Source organism: Chrysemys picta, chromosome 23, assembly GCF_011386835.1.
Source record: "Chrysemys picta bellii isolate R12L10 chromosome 23, ASM1138683v2, whole genome shotgun sequence".
Classification (NCBI taxonomy): Eukaryota; Metazoa; Chordata; order Testudines; family Emydidae; genus Chrysemys; species Chrysemys picta.
Window position 1 is genome coordinate 5400919 of NC_088813.1, and position 21881 is coordinate 5422799.

A 21881-nucleotide genomic window follows, 5' to 3' on the forward strand; every position below is an offset into this window, starting at 1 on the left:
AATATGTCTTGCCAAACATTCTCTTTAAAAGCTTTTGGTTTGTTGACTGACAGTAGGTTAACAGCGTCTCATATCCAAGTTCACTGTAAGTGGATTGCCCTATATACGCAATTTACCTGATTTACTTCATTTGGAGTTATGGGTGCTCAGCACCTCTGAAAATCAGACTTTTTATTTAGGTGACTAAATTTAGGGACTCAGGTTTGAAAATTGCAGCCTACATATTCAGAATATGCTCTAAATAAGGATATTGCAGATGGGAGAGAACTGCAACCTCTATGCATATGTTTAAAAAAATGTGATATAATACCGTTAATGCAGTTAACTCCAGTGACTGGAGAGAGTCTCAGAGACATGCTCCAAACAGCTGTATTATTCCTTAAAGTCCTTTAACATGCTGAAAGCTCACGGAGCTAAGTTCCTCTCTTATACTGACAAGTACAGGTATCCATTGCAGGCAGGGCCGGCTCCAGGCACCAGCTGAGCAAGCTCGTGCTTGGGGCGGCGTATTCTACGGGGCGGCATTCCGGCCAATCCTAGGGCGGCACGGCCACTTTTTTTGTTTGTTTTTGTTTTGTTTTGTTTTGTTCGCCGATCCGGCCGCCCTGTAGGGGGCAGCGGCGCGGAGGAGGGGAGCGTCCTGCTTGGAGTGGGCTGCACGCTCCGTCTGCCCCAGCCGGTGCCAGGTCTGTAGCAAGCCCAGCAGGACAGCCCATGTCCTTCCCTCCCCGCCGACCGGAGCGGCGCGGAGCCCTCCCGGCAGGCGGCACGGCAGTTGGGGCCGCGTGGCGAGCGACCCGCTGAAGCCCTGGCCGCCCCCCTTCTTTCTCTCCCCCCGCTCCCTCCCCCTCCTCCCGCTAGCCGGGGAACGTCTGCAGCGCAGGGAGTCCCCCTGTACCCTGGCTCCATCCGCGCTGCAGGTTTTTTTTTTTTCCTGCTTTGCCGCTTAGGCCGCGCTGCAGGTTTCTTTTGTTGTTTTTTTGCTTTGCCATTCTGGCTGCCCCATTTTTTTTCTTTTTTTTGTTGCTTGGGGCGGCAAAAAAGCCAGAGCCGGCCCTGATTGCAGGGTGGTGGAATTCCAAAGATTCTGGGAGTTGCCGTTCACCGTTGCCCCGTATCCCCACACCTGGCAGACAAGTCCATGCACTTAGAAATCAAAAACTTGTGAATTACAGCCAGGTTGTAAGAGGAATGGAGAGGCTGAGAGCAGTGGCAATGGCCCTTCAGCAACAGAGGAAGCTAAATATTGGAGTATGATGAATATGCGAGATGTCTAGGAATATGAAAAGCATTGCAATTATATTGTTTAGGTGCCTAGAGTAATGACAAAAAAACAAGTGAGGTGTCCCCACTATTCTGAGTTTTAATCTCACTGTAGTCTCAAAGATTAAGTGTGAATGACAGTTATGATAATGTATACTGATCTGAGAATGTGGTATACCAGTCAAGGGGTCAGTTTTCAAATGTGGTCATGTAAATAGGACATCCCAAGCCCACACTGGGTTGTTAAAATCAGGGCCGGTTCCAGGCACCAGCTTAGCAAGCTGGTGCTTGGGGCGGCCCAATGGAAGGAGGCGGCACGTTCGGGTCTTTGGCGGCGGGTCCCTCAGTCTCTCTCGGAGGGATGGACCGGCCGCCGAATTGCCGCCAAAGAATGATGCGGTGCGGGAGAGCAGATGCCGATTGCGGCTTTTGTTTTTTTCTCTCTTCGCCGCTTGGGGCAGCAAAACAGCTGTAGCCGGCCCTGGTTAAAATGGTAGGCCCATAAATCTAGCATTTACGCACACAGTGCCAACGTGAGCAACCCCATATTTGAGATATGGGCATCCGACAGGAGCAGCACTAAAATAGGACTCCCTGTCATTATCTATTAGGGAAAAAAAATGATAAACTCAGGGAGCTTACTTAAAGGGACACAGTCAATTTAAGAAAATATTCTGTATGTTTTTTTTTTTTACATACTGTTATAACTAGTGACACCTAAGATTATTGCAGCATTAAGAGACTTAGAAGGAGAGAGATTGTTCTCTGTTTTTCAGTGTGTTTACTTGGTGCATTTGCTAATACTTTGTATGTACTTAGTTCCATGGTTTTCTTTGTATAGTCCATTAAATTAGGTAGGAAAATGTGATTGTAAAACTATAAAAATTGACAGGGGGTGAGGGAGAAGTCAAGCAGGTGTAAGATCTGAAATTATTTTTAACTCATTTTTTTTTAAATACTGTGACTAGATTTCAAGTTGTTTGTATCCCTCTAGCTTTAGTTGTTGTTACAGTGCCTGGGTATGCATGTATTGAAAAGAGAGTAGATCCCTGAGTTTTCACAGCAGTAATATTTAGGTTTGCATTTTCACTAAAAATGTTTAAAATGGTAAGAATTAGTTGAACTATTATGAATTTTCTTTTGTATAGAATGTTGTTATCCTCTATAAAAATATAACAGTATTTAATTGGTGAAATATGAATGCTGCAGTAATTTGTGTGTTTGTTTTTGTGTCTTGGTTGTTGTAATTACAGAAATGTGGAGAATACTTTTTCAAGGCCTTTGAACTCAAAAGTGGAAGAGCAGGAAGACACAGGGAACACACACCAGTCAGTGTTATTTTCCTTGCAAAGGAAAACGATGATTATGAGATGAGCGCTAAAGTCTCAAGTTTTCAAAGGTTTGCATAACAAACAAGAGACACATTGTGGGTTGCTTCTTGACTTTGAAGGCTTGCCACTGTCAACTGAAATAAAATGGCAAGATTTAAAGCCTTAACCAAGTTCACAAGGAAAACATTTGGACTAAAAGTTTTGGAAAGTTTTCTCTCTTTGAAGTAGTTTGTCATGCGTTACCAATGTGAACTTTATTGACCCTGAAACATTTTTTTGAATCAAATAGCAACTAGTGATACTTTAGTAAAATCTTATATCAAGAACCATCTCTTGGTAGCTCCAGCTTCATAGCAAATGCAGGCAAAGCAGGGAATCTACAGAGGAGACCTTTATTATTCATAAATGAAGCCTGCCAAAACCTGCCCAAAATAGCATTCAAAGACCCTTTTAAGGTCATGGATCCTGAACAAAGCCAGAAAAGCACAAAAAAGGCCGAGGAAAGTCCCAGAAAGAGGCTTACCAAAGGAGAGGCTTTCCAATCCAGTATTTCATCTGCCTCTGCGTATCAGGGCAGCTCTGCTTCTTCACAAGCAACCCCTCTTCGTGATATCATACCACAGCAGCACTTTTCTGGCTCCTTGCCAATTCCAAGAGAGGAATCTCAGGAGAAAACTCGACATCAGAAGCAACCCAAGCATTCCTCTTTTGAGCACTCTCCCCACGTTTCACAGCTTCAGCAGCATCCACTATCACCAGCATTTATGTCTCCTGGAAAACCAGAGCAGATCCTTGAAGGGCCCACATGGCAGCTAGTCGATCCAGTAAGACCGGGTCCTTCTGGCTCTTTTTCATCACCTGGGCTTCATTCTCATCACAGCCAGCACATACCTTCCCATTCACCAATCCTTCCTGGAGAGGACATGCCATCCGTTCAAAAAGTCTATATCCCTCGACCTTCCCAAGTTTCCTTAAAACAAACTGAGGAAGTGCACAAGAAGGAGAAGAAACCTCAGAAGCCAGGCAAATACATTTGTCAGTACTGCAGTAGGCCTTGTGCAAAGCCAAGTGTACTCCAGAAACATATCAGATCACACACAGGTGAGCGGCCATACCCTTGCATTCCATGTGGCTTTTCTTTTAAGACTAAAAGCAATTTGTATAAACACAGGAAGTCTCATGCTCATAGAATAAAAGCGGGGCTGGCCTCAGGAATTGGAGCAGAGATGTATCCTTCCAGTTTGGAAATGGAAAGGATCGGTGGGGAGGAATTTGAAGAACCTACTGAAGGAGAAAGCACAGATTCAGAAGAGGAGACAAGTGCAATGTCAGGTCATTCAGTAGAACTATCACCCAGGCGAAAGCACACCCTGTTATCTAGTAGTTTGCATAGTCTAGGAAGCCAAGGTTCCAGCCACGACCGGTGTTCATTATCCCATTCCAGTATGTCTCAGTCTCTTGAGGACAACATGCAGTTTGTGGAGCCTTCATCTGATCATGCTTTGAGCCACAAATCAGAAGATACACATACTATAAAACAGAAGCTTGCACTCCGATTAAGTGAAAGGAAGAAAGTGATAGATGAGCAGGCATTCCTTAGCCCTGGCAGTAAAGGAAGTACAGAGTCAGGCTACTTTTCGCGATCAGAAAGTGCAGAACAACAGATCAGCCCGCCAAATACAAATGCAAAATCTTATGCAGAAATTATTTTTGGGAAATGTGGGAGAATTGGGCAAAGGACCGCAATGTTAGCTGCAACCACAACCCAGGGGTTTCCGCACGTGTCCACTGAAGATAAACCTAGCATGGTACCATTGTCTGTGCCTAGAACACAGGTTATTGAACACATCACTAAGCTAATTACAATTAATGAAGCTGTTGTAGATACCAGTGAAATAGATAGCGTGAAGCCTAGAAGAAGTTCGTTATCTAGACGTAGCAGCATTGAATCTCCAAAGTCTGGTGTATATAGAGAACCATTTCAGTTTGACAGCAAGTCTGGTTCCAGTAGCCAGTTGAATGCATCAAAATCATTGACATCCCACGGTGAAAAAATTAAGCCTGAACAATCATTGTTATCACTTCAGCAATCCCACAGTGCCACAGAGACAGTGCCTCTCCTAAGAAGCCACTCAATGCCTTCTGCTGCCTGCACTATGAGCTCCCCTCAGACCTTTAGAGGTAGTTATTCATTTGATGACCACATCATGGAATCTGATGTCGTAAGCCGCAGTCAAGTGTTTTCTTCACATCCTCGAATGCTAAAACGACAACCAGCTATTGAGCTACCTTTGGGAATGGAATATGGTTCAGAGGAGGTTAGCTCAGTAAGCAAAGAAACCGTTTCCAAACCTGCCGAAGAACAAGAAATCAAGGAAAGTGATCTGACCAGAAAGTCAAGGAAGGGTCCAAAAGTTAAAGGGTTCGTTTATGAGTGTAATATCTGTGGTGCTCGATACAAGAAAAGGGATAATTATGAAGCGCATAAGAAATATTACTGTTCAGAACTTCAGATCTCGAAGCCTCGTTCTTCCAGTTCCCATACCTCTGCAGACGCTGAGAAAAGTCTTGTGGATCCTGATACATGGCCGCAGATGATGCATTACAAGCTGGGGACCGGTTTAGAGCTTACTCCACTCAGAAAAAGACGAAAAGAGAAGAGCCTTGGTGATGACGAGGACCCTCCAGCTTTTGAGTTGCCTGAAACTCCCTCATCCAGCATGAGGCCAGTAAGTCAGTTTACTAACCCAGCATCATCAGATGTTGTTTTGAACTTACCCCGTGAGTCCATTAAGTCACCAGCCGATACAGGTAAAGCCGTGCCGCTCACCGAAGTCAGTACAGGCTTTCACTCCAGAACTACAAAGCCAGCTTCTAGTGCAGAAAGCAAAGAGAGAAGAAAAACTTCAAAAGAGATCTCTGTCATCCAGCATACAAGTTCCTTCGAGAAGTCTGACTCTATAGAACAGCTGAGCGGCTTGGAAGCAGAAGAAAAACCTCTATCACAGTATTCATCTCAGCCAGCAATGCAGCACAGGAGGCCATCTCATTCCCTGCAGCCAAAGCTGGTGCGCCAACCCAACATCCAGGTCCCCGAGATTCTTGTCACTGAAGAGCCCGATAGACCTGAAACCGAGCCTGAGCCACCTCCTAAAGAGCCAGAAAAAACTGAGGAATTTCAGTGGCCTCAGAGAAGCCAAACTCTCTCCCAGCTGCCCGCTGAGAAACTCCCACCAAAAAAGAAAAGGCTGCGGCTGGCAGAAATGGCTCAGTCTTCTGGAGAGTCCAGTTTTGAGTCTGTCTCCCTGACGAGAAGTCCAAGTCAGGAAAGTAGTATATCCCACGGCTCCAGCCATTCCATTTCATTTGATCGTGAAGAATATAGTAAATCCGAGGCTGTCAGCCAGTCTTCCGAATCCCATACTAAACCCCTTGGCATTGGCTCACATATGTTAATGGTACCGAGCCACCATCATCATTCCAGGGAAATGCGAAGATCTGCTTCTGAGCAGACCCCTAATGTGTCTCATCCTTCTCAGATGTCGGAGCCCCGTAGTAAATCATTTGACTATGGGAGCTTGTCGTCCTCTTCTGCTTCAACACCTGGCCCTTCACTTTCCTCGGCTCCACAGGAGAGGAGGAAGTGCTTTCTGGTTAGGCAAGCATCTCTCACCAGGCATCCAGAGCATGAGACAGACTCAGCCCCAAAAGGAAGGCAAGAGACAGAAGAACCATTGCCTTCTTCCAGTAAATCTCCTGCCACCAGTTTGCCCCATCAGCCGACATCTTCGTCATCCTCATCCTCACATGGAGATAAGAGTCAGCCAAAAGATAGCCCTCAGCATGTGTACAGCCAGCCATACTCTGAGGCTCTGCAGGTGTTTCATCATCCAATACCACAACTAGCCCTGCATGAAAAACAGCGTATGTCCCCACAAGCATCTCTCTTTCCTTTCCAGCACCTTCTGCCGCAGCCAGGACAGTCTGCAGAGCTCTTCTCCACTCATCCGATGTCCGACATCCTCTCTGCTCAGTTTCCTATGCCACAGATTCCCCCCTCTATATTTCAGACACCACCACTTCCTCTCCAGCAGGCTCTTCTCCACCCAGGCCAGCTTCACATTGTCCCTCCGTTAATGTCACATCCAGCAGAAGTACCATTCAGGCAGCACTCTTCATTCTTACCTGTCCATTACCCGGGCTCCTCACCACTCCCTTCTGCATTTTTTCTACCTCTACAGTCTCCGTTTGCTCTCCAGTTGCCGGGTGAGGTTGGTGGCCATTTACCGCAGATCAAATCCAGTGTCTCTCCACCAGCCAGGGCCTCCAGCCTTTCTCCATGCACAGAATACAGCTCCGACAGCAGGTTACATCCTTTGACCTGCACAGCCAGCCCTTCTGCCTCAGTCTCCACATCTCAGCTGATGGTTCCTACATGTCCGGATCCTATGGTATCACTTGTAGTCCCCGTTCGCATTCAGACTAACATGCCAACCTATGGGAGTGCAATGTATACTACTCTTTCTCAAATCCTAGTCACCCAGTCCCAGTGTAGTCCATCTTCTATTGTCCTTCCAAAGTTTGATGATCGCCAACCGAAGGGTGCCCTGGTGTGCAGCGCTGATGTTCATGGAATAGGCTTCGATTTGGCACAGATGATCACAGAGGATCAAAGAAGCATCTTCCAGACTCCGTATCTGAGAGTGCCATTGCCATTACCAGAAAGGAAGGGCTATATGCCACTCACCTCCCCATCAGAAAGTGTTCTGGGATTGGAAGGGGGCTCATCAACAGTTGGTGGAAGCAAGCGGATGCTCTCTCCAGCTGGTAGCCTGGAGCTGACGATGGAAACACAGCAGCAGAAAAGAGTGAAAGAGGAGGAAGTCTCTGAAGTGGAAGAAAAGTTGGAAGTGGTGAAGCCACCCAGTGCAATAGAGGAGGGGAAAAAGCAGGATAGATCTCACTTTCTGGCAGAGAGCCAAGGCCGGTTTGAAGTTGAAACTCCACCTAATTTGTCCTCTGAGCAATCCGAGCCAAAGGAAATCCCAAGTACTATGCCACCAGCCTTGCCATATTCAGGTGCTTTGAGCTTTGAGGCATTGGAGGAATACACACCACAAGCTGGCAAGCAGTTCCGAAGCAAGACACCTTTGCAGACAGTAAAGAAGGAAGACTCCAAAGAGCTGGCGGAACACCCCCTACCAAATCCTCCGAGCCCAGCACCTCATTCTGATGTCACACAAAGTGCAATGAAGTCTCGAGAAGGTACAGATCTGAAGAAGGTATTTCAGTTCCCCAGTCTCCACACAACTACTAATGTCAGTTGGTGCTATTTAAACTACATAAAGCCAAATCACGTCCAGCAAGTCGACCGAAGGTCCTCCGTGTATGCCAGCTGGTGCATTAGCTTGTATAATCCCAACCTGCCGGGTATATCCACTAAAGCAGCCCTCTCACTCCTGAGATCCAAGCAGAAGGTGTGCAAAGAAATCTATACCATGGCTACAGCTCCACGTCCAGAGACAGGCAGGCTTGTGCCGTCCAGCTCCAGGAAGCCAAAAATGACGGAGGTAAGAAAAGTGTTGTTTTTCTCCTATCTGTGTGTGGGAGGGGAGGGGGGGAGCAGAAATGCAGGGAGGGGAGGTGTTAATTTAGTAGGGGCTCCTTGTGCATCCCTTTCTCACGCTAGTGAGTGCTTACTCTCAGTGGGACAGCGGGAGTGCATAAGAACACAAAAGACACTATTGGCCAAAAGACATTGGCAAATCTGCTTTATGGCAGGTTATTATATAGTTCAGTGTCTACTTGTCTGGTAATCAGCAGAGCAGTAATGATCGCCTCCTTACTTTGAATTACCAGTACTGAGCACAAAAGAAGAACAGGAGGACTTGTGGCACCTTAGAGACTAACAAATTTATTAGAGCATAAGCTTTCGTGGACTACAGCCCACTTCTTCGGATGCATATAGAATGGAACATATATTGAGGAGATATATATACACACATACAGAGAGCATAAACAGGTGGGAGTTGTCTTACCAACTCTGAGAGGCCAATTAATTAAGAGAAAAAAAACTTTTGAAGTGATAATCAAGCTAGCCCAGTACAGACAGTTTGATAAGAAGTGTGAGAATACTTACAAGGGGAGATAGATTCAATGTTTGTAATGGCTCAGCCATTCCCCGTCCTTATTCAAACCGGAGTTGATTGTGTCTAGTTTGCATATCAATTCTAGCTCAAAAGATGCACACTTAAATTTGCCTTGATATTTCCATTTAAAAAAATTATAAAAGTTCTCATAATTTTTGTTTTGTTTTGTGCAATGTTAATAAAAAATAAACTAGTAGGGATGTTTTAAGTAATGGGATTCCATCTGTAAGTCTACCTACCTATCCCAGAGTCATCACCATGGTATCTGAACAGTCAAAGGTACTCAGGGCCAGATTACAAAGATATTTAGGAACCTAAAGATGCAGATAGGCAAGTCGTGGGATTTAGTAAAGCACCTGAACAGTTTGGGCACTTAACTCACTTTGCAGCTTATATGCCACTAGGTGCCCAACTGCATCTTTAAGGGCCTAAATACTTTTGTAAAATTGACCCTAAACCCCGAAAAGGGTTAAAAGAAGTAAGACGAACCTGGTTTATATTCTTAACCAACCATGCCACAGTCATGCAAACTGCTTCACACAGGCAGAGCCCTGCGACTGCAGAGCTCCACTAAAGTCACTGGGATGCCATGTGGGCCTATGGGTCTGGGAGAAGCTATTGGGTACCACGCAGTGCTTTCCCCTTCATTGTGGTGGTGGGGAGGGGAGGGAGGATTCCAGAGCATAGCACATACTGTTTTCAGTTCATAGGGAACTATACAAATCCCTAATCCAGGTCATGATTATGCAGATTAGCAAACAGAGTTGCTCTGAAGTTTTTGCAATTTGATACTCATTTCAACCCAATTTGTATTGCCGGATTGTTCATTTTATTTCTGAATTGCAAAATGAACCCTGAAGATTGAATTTATTGTCATGTCAGCTGCAATTGTTGCTTATAAATATGTCTTAAAATACACATAGTTACCATACACAAGTACACATAGTTACCATATTTCTCTTCAGCAGTTCCATCAATCTCTTGCAGAACCCCCCAAGACATGATTTCAAGGAGCTAGGAGACACATACTATGTGTGTTATAATAACAATACTTTACCCTTATGCTGCATCCTTCATCCCAAAAGTCTCAAAGTGTATTACCAACTATGAGCCTCATTCTGAGAAATGCTGAGCCACCCGCCCGCCAATTGACTTTGTCATGGCCTGTGGGTGCTCACACGTACACAGAGTAGTGCTTTTAGGCTGTGCTGGTGAAGATGACCTAAACATCAGGTTTAAAATATCTGGTTTCCCTGTAATCATAGCTTAGCATCTAGACAGGGATGACACAACTCTCAATCCTCAAGACCGAGATATTTCATTACATACAGTTTCCCCCAAATGGATTAAAGATCTTTTTGCCAAAACCTTAAAAAAAAAAGCCCCAGTGGATATTAAAGTGGTCATGATGCATTTTGCAAGAGTAGGGGATTTGTCCTGGTGTATCTACAACATTCACCTCCCCACACTGTTGTGCTCTCTCTTATATATCTGTCTCCTACTCCAAAGCCACTACCATTTACTGGTGATATAAATGTTTCATGACGAAAGGTGCTGTGTATGTGTAAAATATAGTTTTAAGTTTACTGTATTCAGCTGCGACACACTAAATTGGGATGGCTGCTTTATTGATGTGTCTTCTAAGAAAATGGTTTTCCTTAGTTTATATTAGTAACTGCTGCTTAAATGGGATCGTATTAGCACAAATCATGTTTCATTCAATGGAGGAAAAAAGTGATTTTTAGGCAACTGTTCAGAAGGAGTGACATTCTAAAGCCTGCTCCTTTACATGTTACTGAGAAAGATTCCCAGGGACAGTTTCCTGGCTACCCAGGAAGCTGTGGTCAACAATAGCTGGGTTCCAATGGCCTCAGTCAAGGGGCTGAAAGTTCAGGCTTCAGTCCGCACCTTTTGTAATTATTTTCCTTAAAAATCCTCTTTCTATAACTGTACATTGTCAGTTAATACAATAGAAACGTTAATATAAGCCATAGTCTTTAATACAATAGGACATGCCGGCAGTTACCAGTAAGCTGTAGTACATTGCATACAGTCTTCAGACTTGGCTTGATTTTTCAGTCTCAGGGAGATTTACCAAGCAGGTAAAGTTTGAAGCTCTGCAAATAGCTGCCTGACTAACTAAATTGCTTAGTGAACATGCACACTTGGTAAATGATGCAATTGTATAATAGTAAAATAGCAATTGTATCATTTATTTTACATCTGTCTAGGGCCTTCCATCTGGCCATTTATATCTGACCCTTTCAAAAACATGGAGATAGTAAGCCTAACCCTACATCTGTGATGGCATTTATTATTACTGTTCTTTTACAAATGGTGAAACTGGGGCATAGAAAAAGTTAAGGTGAAAAGTTGCAGAAAAGTTTCATTAACTTTGGATGTTCAAATCATGATATCTAAGGTTTGGTTTTCAAGGGTGCCGATCATCTGTGCTCCCACTGACTTCATTTTCTCAGCACCCTACAATCCCCGCAAAAAAATCCCCACAGCTGTGTGTCTCAGAGCCTGGGTTAACTGACTGGGGCTTGTGCTGCGGGTCTAAAAATAGTAATGTGGACATTTGGGCTTGGACTGGATCCTGGGCTCTGAGACCCTCGGCTTTCAGAACTCAGGCACCAGCCCAAGTCCGAACATCTACATTGCTATTTTTAGCCCCACAGCACAGACCCTATGAGCCTAAGTCTGTTGACACAGGTTCTGAGACTCACTGCTGTGGGGATTTTTTGGCTGTGTAGATGTACGCTGAGTGTCTCAAGCCAGATTCCCAAAATTAGTGGAAAATTTTGAAAACTTTGCCCTAAATGATTTGCCAAGTGTCATATCACTAATCTGTGGTAGATCTTCCTTCCTCTAGTAATCAGATTGTAGTTTGCAATAACATACAGTAGTGAAACTTCTCACAAGCCACTCCCAACCTTCCCCCAAGAAGTGAACTGTTGATCATCTGGGACACAGTTTAATGCTATGGATGATCCATTGAGCATCTAATGGCAATATCTACAAAATGAAATCACTCTGTACTGCTGTGTACACAGAGTAAATGTAATTCAGGTGAAAGCTAACTTGCCTTGCACTTTCAAACCTTTGTGGATGATGTGAAAGAAAATGTTTTGTTAACTCATAACTTTGTAATGTCACCAAATGTAATGTCATGCAGAGCTCCTTGCAGTAGCATAACGAGGTCCAGATGCAGAGTCTTGCTCTTCTTAGAATAGATTGAGTCACATAGCACAGAACATAATGATTTACAGTCACGCTAGATGGCATGTCACTGTGTGACTGTCTTTATGATTGGGTCTATGACAAAGCAAAGAGCCTCATGCTTAGCAGTGGGAGGAAGAGAAAACTTCACTTTTAGAACCTCTCGGGGGAGAGGGAGAAACAGTTTTTGTTGGCATTAGATTTGTGGCGGTGGGGGTGCTAAGCCCCGGTTAGCTTTGTTCTTCCTGAAAGGAAGTCACCCAAGAGCTTTCAGTAACCATCGGTTCATGCAAAGTTTAGAGGGCGAAAATCTAGATTTCTGAAGATACCAAAGCTGAGGTCAAACTCCTACATTTTAAAACTATTTCCTTTCTAGGAATTCATACACTGTCTGACACTATCAGAGAGAGTGTATGGATATATATAGGAGATCATCTCTAACCGCTGGAGCAATGCACTGGGAACCTGGTCTCCTGGTTTCTATTCCTGACTGCCACTGACTCACTGAGTGACCCTGGACAAGACACTTCACTTGTCTATGCCTCAGTTTTCTGATTTGTAAAATGAAGATAACTCTATAGACCCACCTTACAAGAGGGATGTAATTCTTAAATATTTTTTAATGATTATAGTTTTTATAATAATATATGTAAATTGTTATTAATTTACATGGTGCTTTAACACATTCCCCACCCTTAAAAGTTCAGTCTAAATAAGACATATCAAACAGAGGACAAGATCCAGAATTAGAGATCATGTTTGAAAATGTAAGTCCTACTTACTAGGTACAGTCATCATAGTCAGCACCACATGTGGTAGGTTGCCTTCTCTATCTGAGGGAACCCCATGTATATGGTCTGTGTGTTTGTTTGAGACATTTGAAATGTAATAAATGATTGTTTTGCTCTTTTGGGGAGGTAGGTTCATTTGCCTTCACTCCTTTCCAATGAAGGTCGAAAAGATTTAACTAGAGCTGAAAAGGAAGAGGATAAAAGAGGCAAATCAGAAGAAGAGGCTCCCATATCCAAAAGAGGGGAGCCAGCCAGGATCAAGATCTTTGAAGGAGGGTAAGTATCTCATTTTGTTTTCAGACTTTTATTACAGCCTGTTGCATAAGAGCTATCAGTAAAAACAAAGTCAAGTCAGTAAAGGTGTCTGGTGGATATCAGCAGGGGATGGCCAGGTATAGATCGACATGAGCAGTTCCCTTTTACTTTTCTACAGCCACCTTAAACTAAACACCCTTGAGATTTATATATAATTCAGGCTGGATTCCGTTTCTTTCCTGAGTTGGTCTTCAAGTTAGCAAGCACTTCATTAGCACCGCTCTGCAGGTGGTTCAGTTGAGACAGCTGAAGAGTGCAGATATTTCCTGCAGCTGTCTCTGTGGAGGAGATGATGGACTGCACCATATTTCCTAGCTCTTTTCAGAGTCTTCAGCTCAAAATAAAGTTCTCATTAGTTGGTTTACCTGTATGATGAAGGAATTGGAATGATCTTTTCTGACCCTGGGGTTTTTTTGCTGGGGAGTTGAAAGGATAGATTGCATAGGCTTGGCAAACTGGTCAATTGACCCATCAAATAATGTCAGTTGACTACTTATTTATTATTTGGCCATCATGGAATGTTGTCAAATATTCCAAGAATGTCCTGATATAAGCAGCAGCCTACCTTTTGTATGGTGTCATTCTTTAATTTTTTTTAGAACTTCATTGTTTTGCATTTTTCTGAGTTAAAGTACCTTAGTTAAGTAACTTACTTTTTGTAATTACGCATAAGTATCTAATGCTAAGTCTACTGGCAACCATAATGTCTTGCTCTTTTTTGTTACTTTTGTTACTGTACTAATAATACTGTACTAATTAATGCTTTAAAATATTTGACAATATTTGACAGGCCAATTGACCAATTGTTTTTACACAGGTCAAATGTCCAACAGTAGGATTGCTTTATATTTTGCTTGTTTGGGCTCCCTCCCAATTCTCTGATTTAGCTACCAAAGTAGTTCCAACCAAAAGCTCTAAATTTGCTCTATAATCTGTTCTTACTTCATGATAATTCATCACACTCTCTTGCACTCGCTTAATATTTCTGATTATCTTTTGAAAAATAAAAATCAGTTAACAAGTAATACTTCAGTGGGATACAATTAAGAATCCTACATCCTACATATTTCAAAGGGGGCAAAAAAAAACTTCAGAAGCTTGTAGCAGGATAGGTCGGTCCTGCTGGGAGATGGTGAGTCCTCTTGGTTTTGTCTGGTTGGAAAAGACTTTGTTGTGTCAGGGGTGTGGTTTTCTCTTTTCTATTACCTGTGTAAATTTGCTTTTCTTTTCAAATGTTGAATTAGCATACAATCAAAATATGTAAACCAAAAGAGGGCTTAATGAAAGTCTGCCACTAGGTTCAGTCCAAGCAATCCCTCTCTTGCTTAGATGTATGCCCTCAAATTTACAAGTCAACTCCACTTGCATAGATGTAGGCAATGGCATTGAGAGTTAGATCTATGCAGAGAAGTATAGAAGAGCAAACAAATAATAACATCTCATCTTGATCTCTGTGGCTAGCAACTCAGTATTTAATAGCTAGCACCCTTCAGAATAAGTGAGTTCCCAGGATTTAGGAGGCAGGCTTGGGAATGGGAGCAAAGCCACACTTGGAAGACACTGTGCAAATACTCTTGTTTAGGCAGGTTGGTGTTACTTCTGTGTAGCAAGTTAATTTCCCATGGACAAATGATCCTTTCATTTTATTGTCTTTAAACACATGAAGCACTTCCATTACCCTCATATTGGTTCCTCTTGGAACTAGGAATCTCAGAGGGAAACTCATATTCTGGGAGTTAGATACCTTGTCATCTGTGATCATGTAGGAGGACAATCTGATGTGGCTGAAATTCACCTTACTTTACACAAATCAGCACAGGAGTCTCTCTCCCAGAATGGCCCATTTTAAGAGAATTCTGCTCTAAACAGTAGGGAAATGAACCGTAGGTGTCCCACTCAGGGTTTAACTGAAAAACCTATGTTCCCCAGTACTGAGCGAAATCCAGTCTCTTAACTACATTTTATTAAACTTTACACCCTTTAACTCTTTTTAACATGCTCTGTGTAACATAACATCAATGAATGTATTACTCATCCTGAAATAACCTTACATTTTATTTCAAAACAGCAGTAGAATTGACCAAAAAAAGCCATACTTCTGTATATAGAAGAGAAGATGACAGCTGCTTACTGCCACGCATAATCACTGATGCAGCACATCAGAAATGGGTGCTAAAATATTACCTCCAAATTATAGAGTAAAGGCTCCACTCAGAGCTCTGATTGTCAGCACAGGGAAGGTGGTTCACCAGAGATACTATGGGAACACTCAGTGGTCAATGTCTTATCATATCAATGCAGATATTGTTATGGAACGATTTAGCCCCTAACACACGTTACATTCTTGCTTGGCAAAGTGACTCTTCTCAGGACACTTTCTACCAGTGAAGTGACCAGCCTTCAGAGAGTTCCACAGGGACTGCAGAACTTTATAAGTGATTTCATACTCAGCCTGCTGGGAATATTTTTCAGAATTTGGTTACCCACTCCCCCAAAGAAGTTATCTAATTGTTTTTTTCATAGGGACAATACCCTCTTTCCCTTATTTTCCCCTTCGTCTCTTTGACTCACCCTGGTCCTGTAGTATTGGCCAGACCCATCCTACCAACCAACTATGGTTGGTCGCAGATCTTTTGGGAGCCTTTTAATGCTTCTTGGGGGTCAGCCAGAGAGAGTCACTGCAAAGCAATTCAAGATGCTACTCCCGATAACTCAGCTTGCTGCATCTCTCTCACTCCAGCTCCTTCTTTCTCTCTCTACGGCTCTTTCTTCAAACTCCTCTTTCATTCCCACTGCTGCTATCAGCACTCACCTCCCTCTGTACTGCTATTACTCTTTGGCTTTACCATTCAACTTCTCCCACAAGTAGCTCATTTACAATGCTGCCGATACCAGCTGCTGTCCAGCCTGCTAACAGGAGAATAAGAGCTATACCTCAAGATTCCCATTGCACCCATTAGCCAATCTTAAAGGACAAGAGTGATGACCCTTACAGTGAATCTGTGAGAGTCTACAGACGTGCCCATGTTTGACTGTCAGACCTGCCCCACTGTCACTCATTTTAAAACATGTAGTGTTGTAGCCATACTTTAAAATGTCTCTCTGGCAGTTCTGAGAGGCTCATGTCTGGTTTTGTTGTGTTTTACCCTCAGGGGACTTTTTAAACAGAGATGGTCCTGACCTGGAGCTTCAGATCCAAATGCTCTTGAACTACCGAGAAGTTCTGGTTCAGAACCCAATTTTTGTTGATGTTGAACATTGCCCTGAAGGTTTCATTCATGACTGTATTCAAAATCCAGAGTTAAGAGACAGAAATGTTCCCATCTGGATCACAGCAGCATGGTGGTAACCAAAAAGTGCCTGTGTGAAATGTTTTGGGTCTCAGGCCCATCCCCTAATAAGTAGCTCTTCATATCACCACAAGGCTATTAATTGGACCCCTGTTGGCTGTCTCAGCAGACAAGATAAGAACTAAGTGAGCCACAGAGTCTGGGCCATGGCAGTGATTTTTAAATGAACCTAAGGGAGCAAAGCGCCCAACTCCCATTGAATTTTACTGGGATTTAGGCATCTAACTCCCTTAGGCTGCTTTGAAATTCCAGTCTGTTTTCACCATGTCAGGGTTCAGGTCTATTTGGGAGTCTGAGCGAAACTTGTCTGGTTCTGCCTGTACTTTACCTGGAGATGAACAAAGGACTTGTCCCCAGAGCTGTCAATCAGAACTTTCAAACCAGAACTAATTCCACTTCAGAGAACAAACCCCAAAACCGAAACCCATTTGGCCCGTAGTTTCAGCAGCTGGATTTCACTCTTAATGCTGAAAATTCTTAAGAATTTATATACAGCCATGAATCTGCAATTGCACCAAACTTTCACCCAACACACACGAACCCATCCTGTGAAGGGCCTTACTGTAAAACAACTGGTGTCATTCATTTTTGTTAGCTCAGAGACTGCCACTGTGTGTATTTAGCTCTCTTAATACAGTGTCTCTCGAGTGGTCATTGCATGAAAAGACCATGCCATAGCTGATACTTCTTCCAGAGATAATAAAAACACCCACATGGTGTTTGTCTGAGGGACACTGAAGTGATTTTGAACAATGAAAATGATCTTTAAAGGTCAAGTGGACCAGTGCTAGTTTGGGAGCAGTGTCATGATTCCTCGGTGATTCTGTATCATCTTCATCAGTATACTTCAGTGTTTCAGGGGTGTCATCCCCATTTTGAAATCTTACATCATGAAATTGTAGATTGATATTGACTAGGTTTGAAAGAGGGGAGTCTGTCATGGTAGAAGAAACCTGGCCTGTTTACTATGCATTAGTGTTTCCAAGATGAAATCTAATATTCTGGGGAGTAGTTACAGTCAATATATGTTCTATTGTTTCATGGCCAACCCCTCTGCGCTTTCACAATACTGCATCAATTTGTTCATTGCACCGGGGAAGGTAATGCTAAGATCTAAGCAGGTTGTCACTGATAGTTTCACTTATGCTTCTACAAGACTATCACGTACAATTGGTACTTCATAAAAGGGGAAGGCAGAGGTGCATTCTCCAGAAAGCAGACACAAATGGCCTGGCTTGTCTGTTGTTGTTAATGGTAAAACTTCATTTTTCTTTGTAGGAGGAGATGCTTGTTATGATCGTGGGCTGAATTCTCCTCTCATTCACGCCTCTTTTAAAACAGTAAAACTCCATTGACTCCACTGTAGTTACTCCAGATTTACACCAGCATGTGTGTGTAACTCCACCAGTTTGACCAGTTTCTAGTCTTATTTACTCTGGTTTTACACCAGTGTCATTTCATTGACTTCAATTGAATTGCTTCTGATTTACACTGGTGTGAGTGAAAGAAGAATCGCCCTAATCACATTTCATTTTTGCACCTCTTTGCTTGTAAGGGCAATGTTGTCTGGTTTCATTTTGCATTAGAGACTTGTGGTTGATTTGGGGGGAGTCAGAGCAATATTCAGGCCCTTACTAGGATCACTCTTCTTCTTGTTCTAATTCCTTCATCCAGCCTCCTTAGTAAAACTTCACCACTGATGGCTGTAGTGTCATCAACCCTAAAGTCCTTTGAATCAAGGTTATGATTTCAATGTAAAAACACTATCCCACCCAGCACTGCCTTGAGCAGACTAAATGTCTAATTGAAAGAATTCAAAACCCATTGCCTTGTCTTTCTAGTACAGTACAAATAATCAGAGGACTAGATGAGATCTAGGGGTTGAGCTACAAGATACTCTGCCTTGTAGTGCTGTTTTCCAGACCCCATGCTGCAAGCTTGTAGATGGGATTGTAACTAAAGTGGTTCACACATCTGCCTAACCCAGCCTGCTTGATCTGAGAAAGTTTCCTTTCAGTCTAGGGGAAATGTAGAATCCTTGGGGCTGTTTCTTCAACATCACTACTAATTAATGTATACATTTTTAAAAAATCTTTTTTGGAACACATTAGCTGCCTCCAACTGCTTTTTCCCCTGTGATTTCTCACCTTGGTGGACAACCTAGAATCTGTGGTTGGCTTCTCCTTGATGATCTCATCCCCTTTCTATGACAGGCTGCGGAAGTTGCAGTTCCAGACACTGGCTGACACTCCTCATGGAAAATCCCTGGCACAACAATGCAAATGTTTCACTACCCCAGAGAAACTCTCTTCTTTAAACAAGCAAAGTTTCGCAATGTGCAACTCCAAACGGAACCCAATTCACTAGGTTTCCTTTACTACGTAGGTGAGCTCAAGGAATTTGCCAGTTTTATTTTTAAAGTAATTTTTCCCAGAGACATTGGCTTGAGCGCATAATGAGCCATGTATCAGCTGAGGAGGACTTTGACACGGCTGACGTCAGCATAACACACAGAAATGCTATTGTGGCGGGGGGAATTCGTATCTGCATGGGAGAGAATGTTGCTAATTCTCATTCCTTCCTCTGCAAACCTGCTCGGTCTCTCATACGCACCACTTCTCAGCACAGCTTTGTGGTGAGGTATTGTGTCTCTCTGAAGCACTTATAGTGTTTGTGTTTGTCGTGCATACATACTTTACAATTACAGCTGGAGGAATTCCTATTATAATATTTTGCTTTTCAAATATTAAAGGAAGTGGCTTCCCTAGCTGTCACCAATGTGGGGGCACTTTCACCAGGGAAGGGAGCGGTCCCTGCGATCAGAGAGCTCAACAGAACACCATGTTAGTTTTTCAATTAGCCGTTGTACAGCCAAAATGATCAGTGTCGTTAATTTGGGGTGCCTCCAGTTGTTGAGTGCTGGACCCCTGACTTTCAGAGGTGCAGAGCTGCACAGCTCTGAAACTGTGGAAACACAGCACCTGTGAAAATCAGGCCCTAACTGTTTCAGGTTGGCACTTGAGACATAGCTGGTGCACGGATATTAATCCTGCTTCTTTTAAGGCCGTTTTTTTTAAAAAAAAAAAAAGAAGTTTGCGCTGTGCTTGCCACTTAAAAAGAGAAAAGAAAAGAAAAAATGTGGTGGGGCAGGGCTTGACCCAAGTCTCTAAAATCTGGACATTTCTGTCTATTAAGCATTTACTTTAAAATGTGGGGAGTGGGAGCATTTTGATCTTTGGAGCTAGAAGGGGTGAGATTTTGCTAGAAACGATGCAGGGGACATAGTTGCAAAATCCCTACTGGAATTCATAGGGGATATGCATCAAAATGCCCATGAAAACCCCAGCCATTATGTGGAAGTGTTTTTGTGGGGGGTTGGGTTTTGTTTTTATTACTAATTTCAAAAAATCGTATCAGTCCAAAATGTTGGAAACTCTGCAACAACCTTAGCACAGCCTCCATTTGTCTGTTGCAAGAATTCTCCCATACCCCCTTTTTAATCAATGAATTGAAGTTTGGATGTATTCTCAAGAATCATGGTGCCCAGATCCTCCCCTGTGAGTAATGATGGGATGGAGGGTGAAGAGCTGTATGCTACATTTGGTGGTAGGAGACAAAACATTATTGCTCAGACTCATTCAGAAATGATAAGGCCTCTTCTGAGCACCATACATTCACACTATGCTTTACCGAATATCAGCCAGGCATGTTCTCTGCTCAAAGAGCTTCCAGTCCAGACAAGACGAGACACAGGGCAACGGTTCTGGCGAGGGGAGAGTCTGAGTTACTAATGCTGAGAAGAATGGAGGCAGGATTGTTTCAAGAGGCAGATTTGCAAGTGGGGAGAGAAGGCACTTGGTGGATGAATTCAGGAAGACTCTTCTAGGAATAGGAATCAGTCTGGTAGAAGGCAGGAAGTAAAGTGCGAGAGGAAAAGGAAGAGAAGAGATCTGGAGGAGAGGAAGGGTACAGAGAAATAAGAGAAGAGCTGTGACTTGTTTGGAAACCAGCTCTGCACATCTCCGTGTATGTCTGTTTGTTGTAAATAGCTGGCTGGATTTGTCAGATGAGAATTACTTTGTCTTGGAGAGCTAACGGTTTCCCTTTCCAGTAAGAGCGTGGGATAGCTCTCGCTGTAACACAGTCCCGCTTACCAAACCTGCCACTCAACAGATGGTGTCTGCATGCCACGAGCGCTTGTGTAAGAAGTAACCTCAGGTAATTAGCTTTTAAAATAGGTTGTTAATATCTGATGCCAGTAACTTCATTGCATAAGTGTTTCCATACTCCAAAGTCCTATAATTTTCTGTCAGAGCTTGGAGCTGGAATGAAGTCTGCATTTTCCTTGCATTATTGACATTCCCAGTCATTCTCTAAGTGAATGCCGTTAAACAGCTGGGAATTTACACTGTTTTCAGTAGGCTTCTTAGCATCAAAGCAGGTGGATGCCCAAGTACACGTGTGCATGAGTACACACATACACAGGAGTGTCATTCATGACTTGAGTGCTGTGATGCCTGACACTTCCTCCATCTTCTCCTCCGGGCTATGAGAGTGAATAATGTCCTCATGTGCTGATGGCTGACAGTGCCAAGGGAGGCTTTCCTTCAACACCCCCTGTGTTTTCACTGAGCAGTTCCTGCACAAGCATATTCTAGAGACAGTGCACTCTAGTGGATAGAACAGATAACTAAGTATTGGGAATCTTGGATTGTGCCCAAGATACACTGTGACCTTGGGAAGTCACTTTCCCCTCTGAACTTCGATTTCCTTGTCTGTAAACTGAGGGGGATAATGCTTACCTACGTTGTGAGGCTTCATTCTTCAGTGTCTTTGAAAGGGCTTGATGTTCTTTGATGAGGACTGTTGCTGTTTTCTCCCTCTTTTCTGTTCTGAATATCCACTCACTTAACTTGTCAAATTGGATTCACTCTGCTGTGTATTCCTGTTTCCCCAGGAAATTAGACAAATGCAGAAGAATTTAGACTGGGTTATTGTCTGATTTTATTTTTTTTAATGCAGTAACAATGTCTCCGTTGTACGGCCAGTCTGCCTGCCTGCCACATCCTCTCTGGCAAAAACTTCAAAGTGCAGCTCACTGTTAATTTTCCACAAGCATCTATTGAGAAATATCATGTACCGTTTCCTGCCCAACCTGGCGAGAGAAGCTCACCTTCTCTGCAGTGATTTCTCTCCTCCTGAGCGGTGACTCTGACACAGTCACTTCAGCAGTCTGTACTGGCTGCTTCTGGGAATTTCCTGGTGATCCACTGGTGGTGGGACAGGAGGCTAAGCAGTAGTCTGTCTAATAAGGGCAGTCCATGGAGGGTTACACTCAGCTCCTCATGAGATTTTGCCCTTTAGAAGCCCCATAAAAGTGAGCTGGGGTATTTGCTTTGGGTTAAAATGAGGGGAAATAAAAGACTGAACAGGCCATGAGTATTGAGCCGGGGGGAGCCC

The 21881-nt window shown here is 43.3% G+C and overlaps 1 protein-coding gene across 8 annotated transcripts in view; it reads left to right on the forward strand.

Annotated features, from left to right (window-relative positions):
* The window catches only part of HIVEP3 (HIVEP zinc finger 3), a 430983-nt gene that overhangs the window by 337212 nt on the left and 71890 nt on the right, over positions 1-21881 (forward strand). For all 8 annotated transcript variants that reach the window (XM_065576909.1, XM_065576910.1, XM_042857345.2 and 5 more), the window contains 2 exons: positions 2517-8164; positions 12887-13032. In XM_065576909.1, the coding sequence (XP_065432981.1) occupies positions 3053-8164; positions 12887-13032 (5258 nt within the window). In that variant the 5' untranslated portion in view covers positions 2517-3052. The remainder of the gene's footprint in view (positions 1-2516; positions 8165-12886; positions 13033-21881) is intronic.